The sequence below is a fragment of the Tetrao urogallus genome (genome assembly GCF_951394365.1).
Source record: "Tetrao urogallus genome assembly, chromosome: 8".
Classification (NCBI taxonomy): domain Eukaryota; kingdom Metazoa; phylum Chordata; class Aves; order Galliformes; family Phasianidae; genus Tetrao; species Tetrao urogallus.
In genome coordinates this window covers 21,961,171-21,979,312 of record NC_136821.1, presented here as the reverse complement: position 1 = coordinate 21,979,312, position 18,142 = coordinate 21,961,171, and the positions used below count along the sequence as shown (strand labels likewise).

The 18,142-nt window shown below is 34.7% G+C and overlaps 1 protein-coding gene across 1 annotated transcript in view; it reads left to right on the top strand.

Annotated features, from left to right (window-relative positions):
- Nucleotides 1–18,142, top strand: part of TTN (titin) — a gene marked incomplete at its 5' end in the record, with an annotated part of 236,845 nt that overhangs the window by 84,225 nt on the left and 134,478 nt on the right. Inside the window, 26 exons of the mRNA XM_079538876.1 lie at nucleotides 541–750; nucleotides 855–932; nucleotides 1,043–1,069; nucleotides 1,538–1,792; nucleotides 2,526–2,585; nucleotides 2,681–2,758; nucleotides 3,027–3,281; nucleotides 3,826–3,918; nucleotides 4,464–4,541; nucleotides 5,921–5,989; nucleotides 6,598–6,681; nucleotides 7,280–7,351; nucleotides 7,679–7,756; nucleotides 8,255–8,332; nucleotides 8,506–8,586; nucleotides 8,984–9,061; nucleotides 9,263–9,343; nucleotides 9,515–9,598; nucleotides 11,010–11,087; nucleotides 12,198–12,272; nucleotides 12,531–12,614; nucleotides 12,865–12,924; nucleotides 13,218–13,295; nucleotides 14,484–14,600; nucleotides 16,843–16,926; nucleotides 17,127–17,456. Coding sequence (XP_079395002.1) covers nucleotides 541–750; nucleotides 855–932; nucleotides 1,043–1,069; nucleotides 1,538–1,792; nucleotides 2,526–2,585; nucleotides 2,681–2,758; nucleotides 3,027–3,281; nucleotides 3,826–3,918; nucleotides 4,464–4,541; nucleotides 5,921–5,989; nucleotides 6,598–6,681; nucleotides 7,280–7,351; nucleotides 7,679–7,756; nucleotides 8,255–8,332; nucleotides 8,506–8,586; nucleotides 8,984–9,061; nucleotides 9,263–9,343; nucleotides 9,515–9,598; nucleotides 11,010–11,087; nucleotides 12,198–12,272; nucleotides 12,531–12,614; nucleotides 12,865–12,924; nucleotides 13,218–13,295; nucleotides 14,484–14,600; nucleotides 16,843–16,926; nucleotides 17,127–17,456 — 2,745 coding nt within the window. The remainder of the gene's footprint in view (nucleotides 1–540; nucleotides 751–854; nucleotides 933–1,042; nucleotides 1,070–1,537; nucleotides 1,793–2,525; nucleotides 2,586–2,680; nucleotides 2,759–3,026; nucleotides 3,282–3,825; nucleotides 3,919–4,463; nucleotides 4,542–5,920; nucleotides 5,990–6,597; nucleotides 6,682–7,279; nucleotides 7,352–7,678; nucleotides 7,757–8,254; nucleotides 8,333–8,505; nucleotides 8,587–8,983; nucleotides 9,062–9,262; nucleotides 9,344–9,514; nucleotides 9,599–11,009; nucleotides 11,088–12,197; nucleotides 12,273–12,530; nucleotides 12,615–12,864; nucleotides 12,925–13,217; nucleotides 13,296–14,483; nucleotides 14,601–16,842; nucleotides 16,927–17,126; nucleotides 17,457–18,142) is intronic.

Sequence of the window (18,142 nt, the reverse complement as noted above, 5' to 3'; positions counted from 1 at the left end):
ATCTTTATTACAGTAGTGATAAACAGTTGCTGGATATCCCATTAACAGAAAAGATGAAAATAAAAGGGATTTCTTAAAGAAATATCCTCAAACTTGAAAATTGATCATACAAGAAGTTTTGCTTTTCTTTCTCTTTGAACCATATGTGATAGTATTTGTGTAATTTAATATTTTTAACTAAGTCATCGTTAGTAATGACCTCTTGATCTGAAATCATCAGTCCTATTTTCTTGTATTTTCTTTTTTCCTGTTGCTCTCATATTTTCCTCTTTTTCCTTGGATTACCTCTTTTTCTTTAATTATTCTTTACCTTCTCTTTATTTCCCTTATGACTTCTCTTGTATAATTTATCTACAGCAATCTTTTTATATTTATATTCTTACATCTTCTAATCTTCATTCTTATGTAGAAAACTTCACAGTAGATGGAAACTCTTGTTTCTTATTTATTATTATACCTTACTATAATGTGTTATTGTCATGAAAGCTAAATAGCCTGAATAGTAGACAATAACTTACTTATTTTTTGTTTCTAAAACAGCTGAACCAATTCAGTTCACAAAGAGCATACAGAACATTGTAGTAAGCGAACATCAATCTGCTACCTTTGAGTGTGAAGTGTCCTTTGATGATGCAGTTGTGACATGGTATAAAGGCCCCACTGAACTGAGAGAAAGCCCGAAGTACAGCTTCAGAAGTGAAGGTCGTTGTCATTATATGACTATTCACAACGTTACTGCAGACGATGAAGGTAAAAATTCCTAGAATGTTTGGATTGATGCTACTTTATCAGATTTTGTTGTGTGTTCTTTTAAATATAAAGTCATATTAATAGAAAATTCTTGGCTGTTGCAGGTGTATATTCTGTAATTGCTCGCCTCGAACCAAGGGGAGAGGCAAGAAGCACTGCAGAGCTCTATCTGGTAACCAAAGGTTAGCCGATTTTTAAAACAAATTTGTGATCATAGCATCTGCAAATTTGTGAGTTTAAAGCATGATTCTGGAACAAATAATTCTGAAAGAAATTTATTTTTCTTTTGCAGAAATCAAACTGGAGTTGAAGCCTCCAGGTAAAGATTATGCACAAGATTAGCGTGTCTGTTATCTGTCATAGAATGCATTGCTCTGCTTTATCCTTTTTTCATGGTTGTAGTAAGTCAAACCTACACTCTGAAATAATACGCCTTACCTGTATACATGAGGAATTATTTATTCTTATACACTATGGTGATTACTACTGTGGTAACTTTAAAATCACTGATTATCATCATGTCTGGGGTCTTATTTTGTATGGTAGGTATGGGAAACTATATTCTCTAGAACAAATGAGTTTATTTAAATGACTGAGGAATACAGCAATGAAGAGATACCAATGAATATAATCAATGTCCTCATCACAGCTGAAAAATAATTAACCAAGGAAGCAAAATAGATAGCAATAATCTCCTTATGATGTATAATGATCTTCCTTTCTGAATGTTCTTAAGGAAGAGCCTACTCCAGAATGAGGTGAGCAGTATGTAGAAACAATTAAAAAAAAAAAAAAACACACAAAAAAACAGTAAAGTCTGGCCAGATAAGAAAGATTAATTCAAATAGTTTTCTATACATTGGGTTGCTTATGCTTAAGGGCCAAGATAACTGTGTGCTAGAACAAGAAAAAATGAAACACCATGAGCTAGTCCTGGGAGCAGCAAATTCATATATCTATTTCTTTTACACAGTTAAATGTTTATATTTTCTAGATGTTCCTGATGCCAAGGTAGCAGTTCCACCTCCAAAACCAGCTGAAGGTAAAATAACAAACTAGACTTCTAGACTTGTTCTGTAGTTCTCTTTTATGTCAGTATTAAAACAGCAAGGCAGTAGGAGCCTCAAAGAAAGATCACAGATAAGGTTTTGATAGGAACTGGTTAGTCCACTCTTTAGAAATATGTAAGAGTAAGTCTTTGCTTGGTTGGACTCATTTTGCATTGTGGAAGGTGAAAACCATAAAATAGGAGTGCTCTTTAAAAGAAATAAAAAAAATAAAAGAAAATAAAAGACGAAGATTATTTTGAAGCTGTATAAACAGATTGGAACAGGTTGGAGCTCCCTTAGCTTCCCAGACTCTGTTAGTGGACTACAGACAAGTATTACATATGTTTCTGCTAGATTCAGCAGTTCAGTATGGACCTAGAAATTCATTCTTTGTTTCATTTCCATGATAATTTGGTAAATGCTTTGAGATACAGCAGGAGGGAAAAGATTTTATATCTGGATGAGTTACTATCAGCAAGAAAAGGAGAATGGTGCTAGGAAAAAAAGCTTCCAAGTATCAGTATGCAAGTAAAGGCCGACTACAGATTTCCATTCAAAACACATTGTTCCAGCTACAGTGAACTATCAGAGTGAGCACCAATTTTGCTCCTATTCTGCAAGTATAGTAAAAAAAAAAATAATCTCATTTTTCAAATGCAATAAGATTTTTCTTCAATTAGAATTCAATACCATACTCGTTCTAAATGTATATATATATATTTTCAGAAGCTGCCCCCATTCCTATTCTTCTGCCCCTCATTACACCACCAGAGGAGAAAAAGCCAGGTAAGAGTACTTAAAGTAACTAGATAGTGTACATATGTTTAGTTATGTTTTGTTCTTTTGTTTTAACTTAAATTTCCATATATATATATTTTAAGCAGAAAAGAAAGTTCCAGTAAAGAAAGTCTCGAAAAAGGTGGTTAAAAAGGGTCCCAAGGAAATCCCACCACCTGAAGGTAACTTGGAAAAAAAAAAAAAAAAAGAAAAAAAAAAAACCCACAACAAATACTCTCTTAAAAATAGTAACATTATTTCGGGAAAAGACATCTCTTGGATGTCTGTGCTTATGATCTTTTATAAGATCTGTAAGATCTTATAAAAAAAAATTCACATAACACTGTCTGCAAGGAAGAACTAATTTCACTAACTGCAAACATCCAATACACTTTGCAGATTCCAGGCTATGATGATACCATGGTTGTTTTGTTTTGCTTTGTTTTTAAGTTCCTGAGATACTGCCAGAGAAGCCCAAAGAGGTCAAAATAACATCTATGGCAAGGAGAGAAGAGATTCATGCAGAAAAAATGGAAGTATATGAAAAACCCAAAGAAGTTTATGAAGAATGGGAAGAAGATTATGGAGAAGATCATGATTATTATTTCAAGGAAGAAGGTTATGATGAAGGAGAAGAGGAATGGGAAGAAACTTACGAGAAAAGGGAGGTGGCTTATGAAGAAAAACAAATCATTCATGAAGAAGGTATAAAAGATTTACAATTGTTTTACCAATTGAATCCAAACATGCTGCCAAATTGTAACTAGGACTTGACAATATAAGGACCCTGGTATGGCAAAATGTAAATGCAAATGGAAAATGATACACTATTATAGGATTACCAGCAAACTTTGCAGATTGGGCCATCTTTAAAATCTAATATGAATTAAGAGTTTATAATTTGTTTTATTTTTAGTTGTTCAGGATATTTCTGCTATCATTTTCACACATTCATGCATTCTAGATAGACTTGATTTAGATAAATTTTTCTAACATCAATTTTTTTATGCTAATGGTGGGATAATTTTGCAATTCCTTGTATGCTTCAGCTGTAGTATGCCTCTATGACAAGAATGTGATTTTAATGGAAAAACATGGAAATAAGCAAAAAAAAATGTATAGCAGCAGTTCAATCTTCAAAACTGTGTGTTTGTTTCAACTCATAATCTTATAATGACGTAACTAATTCCTTCTGTGAGACTTTAGAAAATGTAATTTTCATCATTAGGGAATGTTTTTATTTTTAAAGTGGTGGAAGTTCCTAAGAAGCCTGTGCCTGAGCGAAAGCCTGCAGCAATTACAGCTGAAAAGAAGGAAAAGAAAGAAGTTACAGTTCATAAAGGTATGTCATTCTTGCAAAATTAACAGCAGTGCTCATTTTGACCTCTCTCATGCTACTCCCTCAAGCTGTACTGCAATGGCTTCATTTCTTTGAAGAGGAGAGAATGATCTTCATGTTGAACAGTGCCCTGGCCATGGCATGGCAACCCTTCTGTTCTCTCACCTCAGATTTTCCTGCAGAGAGAGAATATGACAAAATGATTGAAGCAAAATCAGAACTGTTAGTAAAATTAATCTGTGCTTCAATAATCTTTCCCTCTTAAAATATATTAGCTTTGAACCTAAGTGATGTTTTTAAGCCAGTGGAAGCTGGAGTTTCTGAGAACTGTTCGTATAGATCAATGCATATCTCTCAGGGGAAGGTGGGCTGTATTGCCTATTTCATGAATACCTTTACCACTATTGTTCAGTGGCAGTGAACAGTGTGCTGAATAATGCATTGGATGCTCATATCTTAAACAGGAAAAAGTCAGTTCTACCTGTTTTATGTCTGAAAAATAATTTGCAAGATGACACAAATGATGAGTATATTTGTATTGCTTACAGTTGTCAAGAAACCTGTTGATGAAAAAGTTGAGATTACCACTCAGAGGGTTGCAGAGGAAAAACTCAAACGGGCTGAGGGTAACTACTGCTTAATTACCTTAATGTTGCCTTTATGTGAAAGTTACTTAGCTAATACGCATGTGCTTGTTTAGTCACAACAACCCCAGGCAACAGTACAGGCTTGGGGAGGAGTGGCTGGAAAGCTGCCTGATGGAAAGGGACCTTGGTGTACTGATGGACAGTTGGCTGAATATGAGCCAGCAGTGTGCCCAGGTGGCCAAGAAGGCCAATGGCACCCTGGCTCGTATCAGGAATGGTGTGGTGAGAAGGATTAGAGAAGTAATCCTGCCCCTGTACTCAGCATTGGTGAGGCCTCATTTCAAGTACAGTGTTCAGTTTTGGGCACCTCAGTATAGAAAGGACATGGAGGTGCTGGACTGTGTCCCATGAAGGGCAAGAAGGCTTGTGAAAGGCTTGGAGAATATGCCCTACAAGGAGCAACTGAGGAATAGGGGCTGTTTAGTGTGGGGAAGAGGAGGCTGAGGGGAGACGTTGTTGCTCTCTTCAAGTACCTGATAGGTGATTGTGGTGAGAGTGGGGTTAGTCTCTTCTCGCTGATGATAGGTGACAGGACAAGGGGAAATGGCCTCAAGTTGTGCCAGGGGAGATTTAGGTTGGATATCAGGAAAAACTTCTTTACAGAAGGGGTTGTTAAGCACTGGAGTAGACTACCCAGGGAGATGGTTGAGTCACCATCCCTGGATGTGTTAAAAAATGGTTTGGATGTGGTGTTCAGGCACATGATTTAGCAGAGGGTTGTCAGAGTTATGATAGTATGGTTAGGCTGTGATTGGGCTTGATATTCTTTAAGATCTTTTTCAACCTGAGCAATTCTATGATTCATTTCACATGGATCTGACCAATTTGTCAGTCTTTAAAACAGCTGTAATAACTGCTTCTGCAGCATTTTGTAAAAGGAACACAAAAAGTTTTTTAAGTGAAAATAGGAAATTTAGTTGTTGACAATGGATGCTTTAAAACAGGAAGTGTATAATTGGATCAAGTGACAAAAAGTGTTTCACTTTAAGCTCAAGATGTGAAATCTCCATTTTCCTCAGATTTCCGCCTTGACTTGTCTATCAGGATATCTTAGTTACAAGATGCATCTTCATTCACTTGGTAACCAGTTCTTCTCATATAGCATTTACCATTCTGCAGCAGGAAATCAGGCTAGAATTCAAAATACGTTAGGATAATGACCTTCTCTGCACTACAGAAGTTACCAGCCCCTTTAGAAGGCAGCAAATTGAAAGAAGCAAGCACTTCTTTTTTCTTGCTTTGTATGGTTCTGGGCTAGATTTTTTGTTGTGTTTCCAACATTATTCCTAAAAAGCCGTAGATTTGTTTTAATCTCTTTTCTGAATATATGTCTGATTAACCAAATTTAATGCTAACAGTTACCAAGAAAATCCCATCAGCAAAACCTACACCAATGATCGTCGAGGAAAAGGTTATGAAAAAGGAAGGTAAAGATCTGCAGCTTTCAATTGTACTTTACAATATTTCCAGTACCCTGTGAATTCTTGTGTCTCTTGTGAACATGTAGAACTGTGCATGTACTTGGATCTGTTGTACTGATCATACTGTGACTACTTTCATTGTGCAAAATGTATGTCTACCATGATTCTGCGTGTCATAATGTATGTTCTTCTCATGTTTGTGGCTGTCTTTGTGATTTGTATTCAAATAGTCTGTCGGATATTATACTTTGATTTGGTTTTCTCTTTAAATGTTCTGCCTGTTGGCACATGCTTATATAACATCTCAGTGCCCTAACACTTCCTTGAAGAAGTGCCTTTGAAATCATTGTGATACACTAATTGCAGAAGTCTGAGCATGAATTTATTTTATATTCTCTTGTTAGGAATATCTGTATCCTTAGTTTCTAACCAAGTAAATTTTACATCTGTTGTTGTTGTGTATTCAGTGTTTCAGAATGTCATTACTGACTGTCTAAATATGTTCTAAGACTTTAGCATACAATACAGATACAGATTTCATAAAATTCACATGCTCTCTACCACTGCTGTGGATCTATAATATAAAATACTAAAGCAAAATCCTATCTTTAAAGTACCGACAGTAGAAAGATGGACTGTTTCAGAAGAAAAGATGTCAGTTTCTGTCCACAGAGAAGAAGAGTATTCATATATCACAGGTATGTAAAAAAAAAAAAAAAAAAAAAAAAAAAAAAAAAAAAAAGTTTTAAAAACAAATTAAATAATAACGTTAAAAAAAATCACACACACCCAAAAAAACCCAGTACTTTCTGTATTGCCATTTTTTCTTTAAGCCTATTTTTCTGTTTCAAATTACATATTTAGACATTTATGTTTCGACATGCCTTGCTTCTTTTTGTTCATTGTGCTATTTATCCTCAGTTTTCTTTAGATTAACAGATGTTAACATCTAAGCTATTTTTTCTAAACATTATTTAAATGCTTCTCTTTGAAGAGCCTACAGAGCATGAGAAAACAGTTGAAGAAAGATTCTTTGAAGCTGTTTACCCAATTGAAGGTAGATTGCTTAAGAATGAGATACTAATCATTATTTAAGATTTTTTTAAAAAAATTTGAATCTTAATCAAAACTCACTGTGAGATCTGCACATTCAATTGATTTTCTGGACAACATTAGCAAATGTTGTCAGTGAACCTTTGTGTACTGGACACATAATATCTTAAAAGTATTTCAGTTTACTACAGACATTAGGATTTCATATCTCTGTATTTAACATCTTTCAAATTCCTGTTGCAGCACATAAGGAAGTTGAAGAGGAGGAAGAACGAGAGGTCATTTCTGAAGAACTGGAGACTCATCACGTTGAAGGTGAATTAAATCTTTGCATCATCCGCCTAATTTTTTTTTTTTTTAATTTATTTGTCTTACCACTCTGTATCAAAGAACAGCATATCAAGGCTCAGTTCTTATGGTTCTACCCTCAAACATCATCTCCTACCATGTTTCCAAGTCTACTTCTTAATCACTACTTTAATTAAATCTTTGATTTTTTGGGAAAATTTGAGAATATTTCCCTGTCTGAAAAATAGCATATTTTTTGACATGCGGTGTTTGCTTACACAGCATGTTGAAAACAGCCTATAGCAATGTACTCTCTTTCCATCTTCTAAATGTTCACCACATATCTCTTTAAAGTGCCTGAGATAACAAAGAGGCATGTCCCAGAAGAAAGAAAGCCTGTTCCTGTCCCAAAAGAAGCTCCACCTGCTAAAGGTACTTATTCTACCCAAGTTAAAAAAAAAAATAAAAAATCTTACTATCTTTCAGTATATTTTTGTAAGCTGTCTTGAATGTTTTCATGAATCTGCTGTCTATGTGCCTTTCATTTTGCCTGATCTCCTTTTTTGCTTTGTGATGTATCTTAGTTTACAGTGCTTGAATGTGTCTCAGTGTTGGCTATTCTCTTTCCTAACAATCTTGTGTTTGTTTCTTGTGTTTGCTTTGACTGTGTGTTTTTTGCAGATAAGAGTTGGGTATTTTTTCTTCTAGAGTGCCATGAAAAACAATAGCACATAAATGTTGATATTGGAATTTTATGTTGCATTTTTGTGTCTTTCCTAAATAGTCTGCATTATGTCCAAAGGGTTGTACAATGTATTGTGCTGCAGTGTTTAACTATTTGCCTAGACATTGTGTGCTACAGAGCAGTCTTGAAATCTGAATAAGTGTTGTGAAAACTAAAGTTGTCTCTCTTTGGAAATGCTTTCCAAGTGCCTGAGGTCCCTAAGAAACCTGTTCCAGAAAAGAGAGTTGCTGTTGCTAAGAAGGAGGTGTCTCCCCCAGTAAAAGGTACAGAATCTTTTGAAAGTGAACTTTAACCTGTCCTGTACTGTTTTGTTCAAGCTACTACTCAATTTTAAATGTAAGCATATGTAATATATGTGTGTTGTATGTCTCTTCTCATCTAAGACAATTCAAAAGCTTTGACAAGATTCTTTAAATACATTTTAATGTCTTTAAAGTGCCTGAAGTGCCTAAAAAACCTCCACCTGAAGAAAAGGTACACATTCCAGTTCCCAAAGTAGAACCTCCACCTCTCAAAGGTATATTTAGTGATGGAGTGTACCTCTCAAATATCTTTTTTTTTAACTGTTTTTTTGTTGGTTTTAGTTTCTATGTAATTATATTTGTCAGGTGGTTTGTTTTTTTTTTTAATGTATAATTGTTTGTACGCATGTAACACTTTTTAAGGTCAGGTAATATACTCAAGTAGCTCTCTCAAGTTAAGGAATTAGTCTCAAAGCACTTTAGAGGCTTCCTGTGACTGAATAGATAAATGTTTTTTTCAACTGTATGTTAGTCTTATATTTTTCTGTGTTAGATGTAATATTTATGTGATATTGACGTGTCCTGATATTCTTATGAATGGATGCACTTGTAAAATACTCAAACAGATCTTTGAAACATGGAATACAATTGTTTTGTTTCATGTTTTTTAAGTGCCAGAGGAGCCCAAAAGAGCTCCCCCTGAGAAAGAAGTTGCTGTTCCAAAAAGAGAAGCAGTTCCACCCCCTAAAGGTATACTTAAATCAAATATCTTAAGCATTTTGTTTGTCTAATTTTGTTCTTTATTGTTAGGTGAATCTGGGTTCAGTTGTGCTTCAGTAATACTAGTTACGTGGTTTTTTTGTGTGTCAGTTTTGTTGGTAATTGTGCTTTAGATGTAGTCTTGAGACACTTGTAATTTTATTTAATATTGTTTAATTAATATCTCTGAAGCACCAGAAGTACCTAAGAAACCAGTACCAGAAGAAAAATTGCCTCAGATTCCTAAACTAGAAGAGGCTCCACCTGCAAAAGGTATTGTCTCCTAGTCTTCAGAACATAAAAATTTCCCTCAGTTTAGTCAGTTGTGCTTTGTAAACAAAATATCTGTGTAATCTTCTGTTTGAACAATACCTTTCTGTTTCATGTTGCTTTTGAAAGTGTTTCACTTTCTAGATCCTAAAATTAAATGTTTTTTTTTAAAAGTGCCTGCAGTTCCTAAGAAACCTGTCCCTAAAGAAAAGGTACCTCCTGCTGTTCCTAAAAAAGTTGAGGCTCCTCCAGCTAAAGGTATGCTTTCCAGTAGAATAAATAAAATGCTGTTTCTTAGCTTCTGTGTGTATGTTCTGTCTTGTCATTCATTTGTGCTGCCTTTATGAATTCCGCAGTTCTGATTTAGTGACAGTAAAAAAATGATTATTTTTTTGTGTGCTGTATGTACAAAAATACGAATGTCAAGTGTTGAATCTCTGTTGTGTTATTTGTTCAAGACCCTTAAGCAATTCTTTGGAAACTTAGTTACTTGCATTTTGGAAGGTGGCTTTCACACTGGCATTAGAAAATCATCCATTTAATGCTATTATCTTTCAAAGTACCGGAAGTGCAGAAGAGAGCAACTTTTGAAGAAAGAATGCTTATTACAGAAGAAAGAATATCTATTGCTGTTCCAGAAGAAATCCCATCACCTGAAGGTAGATTGTTAACAATTGCCAATGAGAAACCTATGCTTCTTTTAGAAGTCTCTTGCTCTCAGACCAAGATCAAAATATGCAAGAATTTTGTGTTAGTTATTTTGAGTGAGTTTTCTGTAGAAATATTTTATAGACTTCTGGTTAGTTAATACCCTCTGAATGCCGCTTAACATCCCATGAAATGTATGGGAATACTACTACTAATTTTACCAGCAAACTTTCATGAGATGTATAGATGTATAGTGTTGAGGTTAGATACCAGCACTTAGGACAACAGCTATCCATTTCTTGTACTCCCTACTTGCTCTCTGCAGCCTTGCAAGTAGCAGGATTATGTTCTCCATGAGAACTCTTTTAGTTCAGATTCTCATACTCAAAAAAGGCTGGGATTGGTTGTTTTAAAGTTGGTCTGTTTCAAGACAGATGAAATCAACATTTTGACATTCCATACGCCTTTAGTGATTTGCTTGTCAACATAATTTATATGTTCTATTAAAAATACAAATGGGCTTTACAGGAAGATATGGAAGTTATCTATTTGCAATATGAACATACTAATGTATGCTCACATATACTGATATACTGTTAATTTTTCTCCCCTGCTAATCAATCTCTGATGTTTTCCCTGATTCAGTCATATTTGTAGACATATATGACAAGCTTTCCTTTCAATTCCTGCCCTTATCTTGTATCCTTCTTACTTTCATGTAGCTAGATCAAGTAACAACATCTAATTCTTTCCCCGCATCAGCTGTTGTGAGGGGGAGGTCTGGGGAGTTGAGGCATTCTGATGGGCTGACATTTGACCTGTGAAAAATATTTGAGAGAGACAGCAGTACACAATGTCATACATGGGTCACTTAGTGCAGATCATGAATGTCTGCACAGCACTTTCTATACAATATGTATGTTGTTATACAGAACTTTTAAGAGGTGATCTTCACCTTGTCCGTCCATTGAACCATCTACTCATCCACCAGAAATAATAAAACTAAATATTTTCTTTAAAGAACCAATAGTTGAAGAGTGGTCTGAAGAAGAAGCAGAGGAAGTATCTGTTTCCATTCACAGAGAGGAGGTTTCTGAAGGTATGATCACAATTCAAGAATACTAGACAACAACAAAAATAAAGTTTTGTTTTGTATCAAAAATAGCATAAAGATCTACTCTATTTAAAAGGAAATTTTACTGCTGCACAAATATGCCTTAAGTTTCATATTTCAGAAACTGTAATACTGTCTTCAATTTGTCTTGTTTTTGAGAAGTGTAATTACTCTTGCTTTGATACAGTGAAAATAAGGTGTCTCTTTGTTTTTTGCTTTTTTTTTTTTTTTTTTTTTTTACACCTACTCTCTGTTGAAAATTACTCTTTCACTTTGTTTTCTGGATGAAGTAAAGACCCTTCAGAATCTCATGATGTATTCCAGTTTCTTATACCACTTCACAGTAAACTGATAAAATTATTCCCAATTTGAGTTTATCTGTGTTAAAATAATTCTGTGAAGAACAGTAACATTATACCGATTGTCTCAATTTTCTTCGAAAGCAAGACCATGGAAAGTATTTACAAGGGATAACTTTATCCAATGAATTAATGATTTTTTTTGTAAGTATCTGGGAAGCTTTCTTGAAGTGGACAAGTTCTGGTAGTGTACTAACAAACACAGGAATGGAAAGTTCTGATCTGGCACTTCATATACTGGATTTTCAAATTCACAGAAATACAAGATAAGTCTTAAGTTGCTTGGACTTGTTCCACTGGCTTCAGAAGGAGCAGGAGGGTAAAAATATAGATTTTAAAATACACCAGAGATGTCTTTTAGTAATTCTCACTTATTACTCTTGTCTTACAAATATTTTGTTTCATACCAGTGTTGTAAAGACAGTAATAGATGTCTAGTACTGAAATTCAAGTATTTTTATTTTACTATTTTTAAGTGACTGAAGAAGAGTCTTATTACATAGAAGAGAAGGTAACTGTGCCTAAAAGAAAGGAAGCCCCACCTGCTAAAGGTATACATTCTTTTCATTTAAAAACAGTGGTTGTTACTGTTTCAGTGTTCTTTGTGTCATTATTCTGAGTATATGTTGCCACTATGTGTTTCTGTACATTTGTGGGTTTTTACATTAAGGAAATGTCTGTATGCTAAAGTGATACTATTCTTCTTTGTAAAACTATGTGTTGTAATCTCTTAAAGTGCCTGAGAAGCCTAGGAGAGTTGCCCCTGAACCAGAAATTCCAGCTGCTCTGAAGGAAGCTCCAGCAGCTAAAGGTATAAAACAGTTCCTCATTTGGATGATGTTATATGCGCCTCTTAAAGGGGATAATGTTTATCATACTGTCTTTTTATGCTGCCATGGATATTGTCTGCTTTCAACGATGAGTTATTGTCTGAAATTCCATCTTCTACTATGAAAAATAACTCAGTAAATTGCTACTATAAAAAAATGACAAAAAGTAATGTAGTAGATAATTACAAACATTACAACTTATTCTTTCTCATCTTCCCATCTTACTCATATTTTTAAAGTGCCTGAAGTTCATAAAAAAGTAGTTCCGAAAGAGAAAGTACCTGTCCCTGTTCCTAAGAAAGTGGAGGCTCCACCATCAAGAGGTATATCCGTTGTTTGGCCCACTTGCATAAACAAATAAATAAATTTATTCCTACATTCCTTCTTTGACATGCATGCATGCTGATAAATAAAACCCACAAACCAAAATTCTTAAGCGTTAAGCATGTACTTATGTCTGTTTGTCTACAATATGGACTATGGATTGTGTCTTGCTGGAGGCATTTATATGTTTTTGTTATGCCTGTTGGTGAGGTCAATCCCATTTTCTAAAGTTGCACAATCTTTTTTAAGAACGTCCAGAAGAAGTGCCCACTTTTGAGATAGCTGTTGAAGAACCACCATCAACCAAAGGTAAACAGAATAATGTCATGAAATGTTTTCTTGTTTGTCTTGCAGTATTTGTGTTCAGGTGTTTTACATAAAAGTTCTTACTTGCTCATATCTGTGATTTCTTTGCATCTCTCCTTTCTTCCAACTGTTTGCTTTGTTTGTTCTAAGGTTTGAAGTACACTCTTCTGTGATGTCTCGCTTTTATTGTTGAAATTTCCTAAGCATTTTCTTTTATGCAAAATCAGATGAAGTACAAAAAACTCCATGCATCTTCACATCAAATGTTACAATTAAGTATTCTTATTCTTTCAAAGTGACTCAAGTGCACAGAAAAATTATCACAGAAGAAAAAGTTGCGGTTGCTAAAAAAGATGAGGCTCCACCCAAAAGAGGTATATAATTTTTCAGAGCTACATAAGAAAGCATTTTTATCTGGTGATTTATGTTTTTTGCATATAATTGTATAGCACAAATTGTTTTGTTGTTGTTTGTTGTCATTTGCGCATTTGAGTTAAAGAATTATCAGGTCTCTGCTTTTGTGTTTTGTCATCTGATAATGTTTGTGACTAAGTCAAAATCTTTTCAAACAAACAAATATTTTAAAAATGCCAGCAGTGCCCAAGAAGACTGTGCCAGAAGAGAAAGTTCCTGTTCCAGTTTCACGGAAAGTGGCCGCTCCACCAGCTAAAGGTATCTAAGTTCTTTTCAAAGTAGAGAAGACTTCTAAATGTCAGATATGTGCATGTATCATACTCATCATCTGCCTGGCTAATATTCCATTCTCTATCATCTTGATTATAAATGAGAAGGAGCTTTATAAATGAGAAAGGAACTTGGTCTTCTCTCTTGCAAAAAATGCAGTAGGTGATGGAGAACAGTCACACGTCTGCATTCCTTGCATTTTCTAAGCTGCTAGTAACTTCATTGTTTACAATGGCTGCTTAAGTGCTTTGGAGAGCTAAATGAAGCAATTTACTCAGCGAATAAATGTGAACACATTTAGAAAAATAATATCAATGTTTTAGAACGTAGTCAATTTTCAGAGTGGTAGATTTCGGTCTTAGAAATATGTTGCGCTTCTCTGATCTTGTGTTTGAAATGTAATTTTGTCATGTATGTTCAGTGTCATATGTTTTGTGATTAAATTATGTTTTTGAAGGACCTAGAGAAATCTTTCATCTCTATCTTTGCATATTCATTTTGTGTGTTTATGCAGTTTGCTTTTTGATGCGTTTTACACTGTATGTGAGTCTAACGTTTTCTGTAATACTTTAGTAGCTTATATTTTTACTGCTATTAAAATTGCCAGGTGTTTCAAAGGAACTAGCTCTAGGGAATTTATTCTTGGAACACCTCCAAAAGAATATTCTCCCAAATACTCAGTGCCTTCCTAGCCACCATGTATTAAAAATTCAGCTGGTCAGTTTCTCTGTGAATTTAAATGTCTTTATGTTTGTGTGTTGTTTTTGTTGTGTTTACTGTAAGTATTGTTGATGTGTAGATCTGTTCTATTCCCTTGTAATTATTTGTCCATTATTCTTTTGTATGGACATTGTATGGAAATACATTATTTCTTTAAGAATTTAGCATTCTTACAACTACTGTCTTTAAAGTGCCAGAAGAGCCAAAGAAAATGATCCGAGAAGAAAGAGTACCTGTTGCTGTTCCAAAAAGAAAAGTGTCACCACCACGAGAAGGTACTCCTGCCCATGGATTAATCTATGAACAGACTTCCCTAAAGCAATACCATGAGAGCTTAAAACCTAACATTCTGGCACATTTTTTTATAGTTCTAGTGCTCCAACAGCATCCCCCAAGGCACCCTTAAAAGAATCTTTGTAATACACTAGAGATATTTTCCCCAGTTACTTCGGGTGTGAGAGATGTGTGGAAATAATTATCGCTTTTCTAAGAAACACTTAATGGGATATGTATTTGTACATGATATTGCGCCAGAAAAGATATTAAACTAGACTCTATCTTTAAAGTACCAACAGAAGAAGAACACTGGGCTATGTCAGAGGAAGTGTCTGTTTCTCTTCACACAAAGGAGGAGATTTCATACACAGGTATGAACAAAGACAAACTTTGTCCAAATTTACATTTGACAGAAAAAAAAAAAAAAAAGAAAAGAAAAGAAAAAGAAGACATCATAATATAATCTATTTTTCTGTGAATATAACTGATGATTAGTTTATCTTAAAGATAAAGCTTGTAGAATACCAAAGGAATCCCAGAGCAATATTTAAGTCTCAAAAAAGGCTTAAATTTTTCATTCTGGCTTATTGTTACAGTGAAAGCTCAACTATTTCACTAGACCCTCCTTTGCAAATCCTGCCATCTTATGGACATTTGAGGGAAAACAAGGCAGCTGTGGTTTAGCATAATCTCATGTGTCAGACCTGCCAGGTGGAGGGTTTTAATGAAAGCCCATGGCTCTTAAAGAAAATTAATTGCCATATTACTTAGGGATGTAATCTATTGATTTGTGGAAAATTATTCACAAGCTGGCTCACAGTTACTATTTTTGCTCCTGTTGCTGTTGATAAAATTATCATCACCCTGAATATATCAGTATGAATTGAAAAAATAATCTAACCACATCAATGTGAAGTTTAAATAATTTATTTAATCTACTGGAGAATGGTTTGGGGACAGGCTGATCATGAATATTGTAAGGAAAATATAAGAGGGCTGTCTTTGTAATTTACCAGCTGTTTTTGGAAAATAAGGGTCAAAACAAAAGGATATCAAATTCACCTGTTCTCCCATGCAAATTGAAGTGTTGTTGTGATAAAAGAATCCATGGAAACCTGCTTTTCCTGAGAAGAGTATTTACTCACAATGCAGTTTTTGTAATCAAATCAATCAAAGTTACCAGTTCCAGTCAGTTTTAAGATTTCAAATGTAGATGTACTCGGCCCTTACAATTAAAAATCAAGAACTCTGCCAGAGAACTTTTAAAAAGCTTGGTAGTCTTCACATCATCCCATTCCCTCTGCATCTACAGTCACTGTAGCTTGCCATGAAGGAAGCATGTGGGAATTCTCAGATTTGCCATTGACGGAATGGATTCCATCCTTAAAGATCATAAAGATCTCAGATCTGACAGAATAAAGGTCAAAATTATTCTCAAACTTAGCAAGCTTTGCTGCCTCCCAGATGTTACAATATTGTGCAGCTTCCCCTGATATAGATTAGTAAGTCCCAGAAAGCAAAACCCATACGCTGTTGCTGGAAGAGAAGAGAATATGCTTTTTAAACACAGTATGCATTCTTTCCTGAATTTTCTGAATCTTAAAATCTGTGCATATTCACATCTTAATCTTTTGGAACTTTTTTTGCTGCTATAGAGTGGTTGCTTGCCATGACTGAAGAAACCAGGCATTATGTAAAACAAATGACAGAAGAGAAATGCCTTCTTCACTGAACAGTAAAATCTTTTAGCCTTAATTAGACTAGGGATCTTATCCATTCTTATCCACTCGCTCAGCTTTTTTCTACACGCTCCCCCATCTTCATCTAGAGTTTTCTTTGCAGACCTTTTGTTAACAGTGATTGAGACTTTGTTCTGCTACTGATATCACTGTTGTGGAGAAGAACAGCCAAAGAGGATGCAAATGGAATTTAGTGGCTTTGTAGCTGGTCGAATATGGATTTCGAGTTTTTCCCATCAGCAGACTTAACTTCACTGCTGGCAGCAGTGGATGAAGTAGAAATCATCTCAAACACTTATGATGGGATCTTGAAACATTTGTTGTTTTTTTATTGATTTACAGCCTACTTTAGTTCTGTAATTACATGTCCAGTGTCAATAAGTGCAATTGTCTTGTGTATTAACCATGTATTTGTATGATCTTTTTTGTCTTGACAAGAATATTTTTCTTCTAAATGCCACTTCTAAGGATTCTTAAATATACATATACTGTATCTTTTAAGTGCCTGATGTACCAGAAAGGGCTATCATTGAAGAAAGAGTACCAATTTCTCCTCCTAAAAAAGTGCCAAGACCACCAGCCAAAGGTACACTGAATGAAGTATTGAAATATGATATAAATGTTTTCTGTGTCCTGTATGTTCCATGTATAGTGAGTACCGATCTGTTTTCTGAGAATTGTTTGTCCTCTGGTATTAATTCTTACTTGCCATTGCCTTGTGATCCTTAGTATTATTAAGATGTATGTGCTAAATTTTAAAATTCTTTTAATTGATATCTTTTTAAGTGCCCGAAGTACGCAAGATGGTTGTCCAAAAAGAAAAGGTGTATATTGAAGTTCCTCAGGATGAGGAGGAAGAAGAGGTTCCCCAATATGAAGAAGTAACCAAATATGAGAAGGAAGTAATCCATTACGAGGAAGAAGTCCAACATTATGAAGAAATTAGTCACTATGAGGAAGAAGCTCCTCAGTATGAAGAAGTTCCTCAATATGAAGAGGAAGAAGTCACCCATTATGAAGAAGAAGCTGCTTATTACGAAGAGGAAGTTCCTCAATATGAGGAGGAGGAGGCAGAAATTCCCCAATATGAAGAGGAGGCTCCACCTCCAGTTAGAGGTATACTTTAATAATAGGACTGTGCAAGAATGAGAAGTATCTTCTGTTAACGTATAATAGTTTTGTCTTAGTGTGTTCTGATGTGCTTCACAGATTGCTCTTTTCCAAGGCTTTTAATGATTAGGATACAGAGTTGAAAGTGTGCTATATGCTTACACTTCGCTACTTCCACAAATTTAAATGTTCCACATCATAAATGTTCTTTCCTCTTTCACATGAAGTCTATATAACCAAGACAATTTAGTTGGACTTTATTTTGTCCTTGTCAAATTCCACTGTCAGTCTGTGCTTGAAATGTTTAGAATTGCTCGTGAGAAGTGTAGCAAAAAACTATATTTTTATCTAGCAAATGGCCAGGGTAATTGAAAATAAGTCATTTAAGAGCACAAGCCTCTGTGAATTCCTCTCAAAATTATTTGAAAATTCTGTAATAGTTGTTAGTGTATTTATTTATGGAAACAAAGGATATTAAAGTTCTATTAAATTGACATATTTCAATCCCCTTAATTTTTAGGCATTTTCCTCAGGAATCATGTTTATGTTGATGGTATAAAATTTCAACGTTGTTAGAACAGAGTGAACATGTTATTCACTGTTTAGAGAGGAAAACTAGACCATGCCAAGATCTTAGTAATAAAGTCTTCCTACGTCTTAATATAAAGATATGGACTATGTCCAGTTTTCCA